Source organism: Triticum dicoccoides, chromosome 2A (assembly GCF_002162155.2).
Source record: "Triticum dicoccoides isolate Atlit2015 ecotype Zavitan chromosome 2A, WEW_v2.0, whole genome shotgun sequence".
NCBI lineage: Eukaryota > Viridiplantae > Streptophyta > Magnoliopsida > Poales > Poaceae > Triticum > Triticum dicoccoides.
Genome location: NC_041382.1, coordinates 144,931,351 through 144,938,281, shown reverse-complemented (window position 1 = coordinate 144,938,281; position 6,931 = coordinate 144,931,351). Strand labels below are relative to the sequence as shown.

General features: G+C 43.5%; 1 protein-coding gene across 2 annotated transcripts; it reads right to left on the bottom strand.

The window, feature by feature from the left end:
* Nucleotides 1-592: 592 nt before the first annotated feature.
* On the bottom strand, nucleotides 593-5,895 carry LOC119353873 (phosphatidylinositol glycan anchor biosynthesis class U protein-like). 2 transcript variants are annotated; one of them, XM_037620573.1, is made up of 15 exons: nucleotides 5,617-5,895; nucleotides 5,076-5,213; nucleotides 4,935-4,982; nucleotides 4,312-4,372; nucleotides 4,153-4,185; nucleotides 3,787-3,911; nucleotides 3,175-3,309; nucleotides 2,798-2,874; nucleotides 2,463-2,710; nucleotides 1,976-2,032; nucleotides 1,734-1,902; nucleotides 1,553-1,610; nucleotides 1,382-1,467; nucleotides 1,250-1,306; nucleotides 593-1,053 (listed from the first exon to the last, which is right to left on the bottom strand). In XM_037620573.1, the coding sequence occupies exons 2-15, from the start codon at nucleotides 5,206-5,208 to the stop codon at nucleotides 979-981; spliced, it is 1,362 nt and encodes a 453-aa protein (XP_037476470.1). In that variant the 5' UTR covers nucleotides 5,209-5,213; nucleotides 5,617-5,895; the 3' UTR covers nucleotides 593-978. The 2 variants fall into 2 exon arrangements, with proteins under 2 accessions (XP_037476470.1, XP_037476469.1); XM_037620572.1 differs by having other exon boundaries at nucleotides 5,076-5,229; nucleotides 5,617-5,894.
* Between the last annotated feature and the right edge of the window lie 1,036 nt (nucleotides 5,896-6,931).

Below are 6,931 nucleotides of genomic sequence, written 5' to 3'. Positions count from 1 at the left end.
ACTCGTTAGGTGGTGACATTTTCAAGGTTGATTAAATTTATAGACAATACATTCAATATCTACAACACCAAACTAGTTTTATTACTTGTACCATATACTAATATACATACACAACATGGAACGAAACGAGTAGAGAATATCAATATGCTTGGGAAAAGGTATGATAACACTAGCTACAGCAGGTGACCTCAAAAACACAAATGCAACTGCTGGAGTCACAAGATCACGGACTAGAGAAGAATATATCATAAAACACAGACCCAAATGTGTGTCGGCCCATAGAAATCAGCATCAAACAAGCTACCCGTCTTTCATTTACCAACGAACATGGCACACGAGTAACACGCACAGAAACAGGAGCATATGGACAAAATCATCGCATGAGGTTACAGTTAAGCCTAAATTAAGCTCGAATATAACTACAATTAACGATAAATAAATAGGTAAAGTAGTACGCTCGATCAGTTATCAGCAACTCAACTTACTATCTGGGATCGGAAGGAAATTCTGTTGCAGTTCAAAGGTTTCTGTGCCAGGAACATCTCTGAACATTGATTTGCAGTACATAGGGGATAATACTGCAACGTGTGACTGACAATGACCTCGGCTTTACCAAGATGAAAGAAAATGGACTTGACAACGAAAGCAGAGGCATCCAAAGGCTACCTGACAAGCTGATTGCACAGGCTACCAGGGATAAATTTCACCAAGATCAGGCAAGGCAGTAATCAAAGGATCCATGGAGAAATTCAGTGCCGACTATAGTTAGCTTCGAGGGAGAAACCTATATTCTTTCTCTAATCCTGGCTAAGCAATCTGGTCCATATTGTACAAATGTGGGAGGTACAATACAACATGACATGAAACATCATCCACTACATCTACCCAGAATCCCAGAACGGCAAACTGGTCGCAAGTTCGCATCATAGGGAACCAGCAAGAAAAGAATCTGACGTGCTGACCTTCTGAGGAATGATGTTAGGCTTTTGTAAGTAGCCTTAGTTTCCTGTCATGCTTTATCATTGAACTTACAGTCTCTACAACCAACACGGTCTGTAAAAAAGAAAAGGCAAACATTAATTATATAATACATATGTCAAAAGGGCGAGTGAGAGAAACTATACATGCTACAATCCCTCAGATTTCTAAGTTAAGAAACACGACTACTAGCTGAGATGTTACCTGAAGGAACAATCAGTCAGCATTCTAAGGAACATTCAATATTGTGCTCACACAAAGGGATAGTTACCTGAAGGCAGGTATAAGCTAAACCAGTCGCGAAGTAGAAATTTGCGTTACCAGTACCCTGTGAACACTGCCATGTTAGTAACAGTACACAACATGTGTGTGTAGAAAGAGAGAGATAGAGAGAGAGAGAGACCCTCCAGATCCATAGGTTATGCATGACAGGGCTAAGGAGAGAGACTCCAATATATCCAAAAAACAAGAAGAAGGTGAACTGCATCTCTGCAGGATGGAAAGTTAAAGAGCAATAACTTCTTACAATATTACACACTAATTCAAAAATATTCGATAGCAGCAGTTTAGGTACCCGCTAATTCATTGGCGAATAGGCCTAGAAGTCCTAGATATAGAGCTGAATCTCCAGCCTTCAAGATAAGCATGAATTTAGGAATAAAAACAAAAGAGCAAAACATGAAACAAAACTAAACATCAACCTTATGCAGTCAAGGGATTAAATCCATCAGAAATACCATGTAAAATATACTCACCGAGGGATAAGATTTCAGCATTGCAACAATTGCTGTGTAAACAAAGGCAAGGAAGCACGGCCGATGCTTCAAACGGATAGCCAATGGCAAGACCATAAAAATGATGTTCATATTAAAGACTATAAGAAAGAAGCTTCTGAAGAAGTCGAAGACTTCGGCAAAGAAATACCTGCATTAATTCTCAAACGAATTAGATTAGTCAAACTATACTTGGGTTCCAATTACACTTTCTTAAGACTTACCATAACACACCAATATTTGGTGATAAATCTTTCACTGTAAGGATAAAACCATATGTCCTGCAAAACCAATGCACACAAGTCAATAATAGGCATTTGGTAACAGATAAAAGCCAGTCAATTGCAACGCACACAAGTCGATACTAGGCATTTGGTAACAGATAAAGGCAGTCAATTGCAACAAAAGACGATTTTGACTAAATGAGGCCCAACAACAAAGTTGAAATGTTGGGGAAATGGAGAGGATACCGATAATGCTGATAAGAGTACGCAAATATCCAAAATTAAATTGAATTCATAAATAAGACTTGTATTCATTTCTCCTTTAAAATTCACCATGAATGGGGGAAGTTAACAGAAAATGTGCTTCATTCTATAAAATGGAGCGGGGGAAACCCCTTTCATTAAAAAGAAAGGGTTAACAGAAAATATTACACTCTTTCACATGGTTTTGATGACTACAAAAGAATTAAATGGTCGAACAACTTACTTTTCAAACATCTCCTGAAGGCCACCCACTTTATTTAGAATAATGCTGTTCAATAACAGCACATAACATGACCAGATAAACACCCACAATATGAAGTGAAGTATTGGTTTCCATGAGAATTGTCCAAAACCTTTTTGGCTAGTACCTTTTCCATTATCTGACATGTCAATTTTATTGGCACTCAAGCCTTTTTGAAGAAATACTTTAGTTGGAGGAGTATCTGGACCATAACCCAATAAAAGAGCAACCTGAAAAACTAACAGTTGATCAGCAATGCAGATAAATGGCATGTACATACCATTGAACATTGAAAAAAAAATGGTTGTGACACATACAGGTAGAATGAGAATTGCAGGATAAAGAGAAAGGTGTGTTGCCATAACATATCCAAATGCAGCAAGCGGCGCAAGACCTATAAAAATTGCAAGGATGTTGCATTAGATTTGGGCAATTCTAGGTTGTCTGAAGATCATTGTACTATCTTCCATAAAAATGTTATTAACTGAGGATTTGCCAAATAGAAGCCAAACAATGAGGCAAACAACTAGTGTAAGTAATACTCCTTCCATCCCAAAATAAGTGTCGCTGATCTAGTACAACTTTAGTGCAAAATTGTACTAAGTCAGCGACACTTACTTTGGGACGGAGGAAGTATAAGAGATATATTGAAAAACCGAGAAGGCTAGAGGGAAACACGTTGAGTTTAACTTACGTGAACAGGCTCCATGTAACATTATCACGACCATTAAATTCTCAATTGGTGATGTACATGAACCCACACAGGTGATTATTGTCCAAGGGTTCCACAGATATATTAGAGAAGCAGTGTCTCCTGCGCTTACGTTCACTGTAAGTGTCAACAAACATGATAATCAGTACTATAAACAATTAGTAAGCATCACAAGCACAAAGCATCTGACTCAAAGAGAGTAATGTTCCATTCACACGTTTCCAGACAAGATTGTATATTTTTCGCTTACCAACAACAAATTCACACTATCAGGCAAGCAGAGGACTATACACATTAAATTCCACAAGGCAAATTCATATAACCCTTTTTATTCCTTGTAAAGGAAAAGTCAAAAAAGTGGGCTTCCTTCTTTAAGAAAATATAAAGCTTAGAATGACAACAACTACTTGACAAATAAAACATCTCTAAGATTTCACTTCCGGGGCTGTCCGTCACAAGTATCAAAAATTCAAAACCTTTTCTGATTGTTGGTACTTGGGAAAATAAGTAGAGAGTGGTGCCAAACAAAAGGCAAATTTAGCTCAAGATTCAATAAAGCACATCTCAAGTATAACATTAACTAGTATGACTCACCAGAATTGTTCACTGATTTTCTGAGGTCAAGAGACTTCAAACTTCTGTTACGTGCCATTTGGAGTGTACGCCCAGTTGATCGAATGAGCATAGCAGCTATAAAATCTACAGCCACAAAAACCAAACTGTGTTGTGCATTCATGAGTGTAATATTACATGACTGCCGGCAAAATGCAGAAGTCGTGAAAATGTTTATGGTTACATTTTTTTTGGTTTGAATGATACCATGGGCAAGATAAAGAACATAAAAAGTAAAGCCTAAGAAAACTGATTTTCTTCTATGAATATCAGGTATACTTGGACAAGTTATTAATCGTAGACAAACATATACTGGTTTAAATGAAAAGTACATAGCAACTTATTTACCTGCAATATATATGAGAATGGTGTCCACCTGACCTGTGACATCATGGAGTGTTAGAATGCTAACATTTTATATGGTGATCTGGTCAAATGAAGAGACATAGCAAGAGTGGCGACATCAAAGAAATGATCAAAGAAGCATCAAAACGAAGGACCTATCACCTTTTGCTGGTTAGCGGACCAAGAACTGATAGAAGCAAAGGGGAACCATGATACATCGAACCTGAAAAACAGATCACTCAACAGGCTGGACCATCATTTACAAGTACAAACTGTTAACAGATCAACATTACAAAGAGCAAAATATCATGGCTAATTGCTAAGATTTATGATGTAATCGCAAGAAGCATCTAGGTCTCTGATGCTAAGTAGGAGTCATTCAGTCATATCATATTTCATCCATCAGGAATTATCAGTAGTTCATTACAGAAAAATGAACATGAAATAATGTCTATCAGTATTCAGTAGAAACCCAGTCAAGCATTTTAAAAATTGCTCTGTAATACTCCCTCTGTTCCTAAATATAAGTCCTTTTAGAGATTCCAATATGGACTACATACGGAGCAAAATGAGTGAATCTACACTCTAAAATATGTCTATATACATCCGTATATAGTCCCTAGGGAAATCTCTAAAAAGACTTATATTTAGAAATGGAGGGAGTACTACCTAATAATACCACCTCCCACCCAACTATCCTGGCCTCAAAATTTGGGCCATTCTGTTGCAAATGTGAAGTGCTAAAAGTTAGCAAAGCGATCAAAGAGGGGAGGTGCGTAACGTACCGGAATAGGGTGACATGGACGCCTGCTTCAGCCAGTAACCTTCTGCCACTGCAACATACACAGGAGGCAAACGAGAACGCCGACATCACAAAAGGGCTGGGGTTTGCAGGGCAAGGACTGAGAGCAAGGAGGTGTGCTTACGGCGGCGGAGGGACGTGAGGGGGGTGGAGACCTCCGGGCGGGATGCAAGGTGGAGGTCTCCGCCGAAGAGCACCAGAACGAGGCGGAACCCAACGGCTGCGACAGCCATCGACCAGTAGTGTCGGATCGCCATCGCCGCTGATCAGTGGTGGGTCTAGGATTTGTAAATATGACATGTTAACATACTAATTATAATTTACCAATAGCACTATCATAATCCACCTGATTGGACACGGCAAATTCTGTGTAAAATCATAATTCACCTGATTGGACACAGCAAAAATTTACATTCTAGTATCAATCATGATGACATAATTGGACACAGCGAAAATTTACATTCTAGTATCGTTTATGATTCCCTAAAAAAAATATCAATCATGATGACATAATTGGACACAAGAAATTATGTGCAAAGTTATGTGTATGTGTTAATGTACGTGGCAGATAGCACTGTCATAATCCACCTGATAGATAATCCATGAATGTAAACCTTAAATTCGTAATGAGACCAACCAAAACTTGGGGAATGGAGAAAAGGCACCTCAAATTGGCTGGCCGCTGCAACTGCACACCGCCGGCCGCAGGGCAGGACTGCTGCCGAGTGCGGAATGGGCGGCTGCCGGGCGCCGACTGGCAAGGCCGCGGTGCGGCGGTGGGCGACCGGTGGGTGGGGCGGGCAGGGGCGCTGGGTGGGCGCTGCGGGCAGGGCCGGCTCTTTGCCTCCTGGCAACCGGTGGCGGCGACGGCGTGCGGCGAGGCAGGCGGCGAGCCTGCGAGATCGGGAGGAGAATCGGGGACGGGAGTCGGAGTCGGGAGTCAGTGGGTTTCTCTTTTTTTTTAGCGGTGGGAGCAGAGCTGGCCAAAAGGCCAGCACGGCACGGCCCACAGAGACATGTTTATTAGACGGGCCGTGCCGTGCTGGCCCACGTGCCTTGCTTCCTGGCCCAGGCGCGGCACATTTAGTAAACGAGCCAGCCCGTGGAACGTTGTAGCACATTGGGTTGTGTGGTCACGGGAGCGGCTCCTCGTCATTGGGCCATTAAGAGCATCTTCAGCCGTTGGGCCCTCAGGAGGCGCTAAAAATCGTTCCTGGGACGCATCGGCGATAAACGACGCGCTGGGTACGTAATGTCCCCCAGTCACGGTGCCCACGTTTTTCTGAAAATATAAATTACGGCACAAACACGGCGTAAATTCAATCAAACTTCGACGAGTTCGTTCATATTTAAAATATTTTACAAAAAGAAAAAAAAAGCTATTAGGTTACTCCTTGCCGTCTCCCTCACCGCTCCTCGCCGCCCGCCGCCTTGCAGATCTAAATGCCGAGGAGGCGGTAGAACCGCGTGTAGTCGTCGCCATCGTCGTCGTCGTCTCCCGCCGCGGTCGCCGTCCCTGCTGCAACCCTCCCCCGGTTGGCGCGGCGGGTTGGACGGTCCGGGGGCGTCGGCGTCGTCCCTGTCGAGGCCCACGACGTCGTGCTCGTCCTCGCACCCACGTTTGCGGGCGGCTATCTCCTCCAAGGCCCGGCGCTGCTGGACCACCTCGTCGCCGAGGTAGTCGTCCCGCGCCCACCGTAGGGCGTCCTCGTCGGAGAAGCCGCGCCGGGCTATCTCCTCATACTCCGCGGGGAGGCCGGGCTCCGGCTTCGGTCTAACAAGGACGAGGCGGCCAGAGGCGGGGGCGGAGTCGTCGATGCGGACGCCGGAGCTGCGGGTGCGCGCGCTGACAGGCGTCTCCTGGGGCGTGTCTTGGGGCTCCGGCTTGACGGGGCGGAGGCAGGGAGAGCCGGTTGACCGACCTGACGAGGATTAGGACGCCCCGGGGTCCATGCGCCTCGGCGTCCATGAGCTCCCACG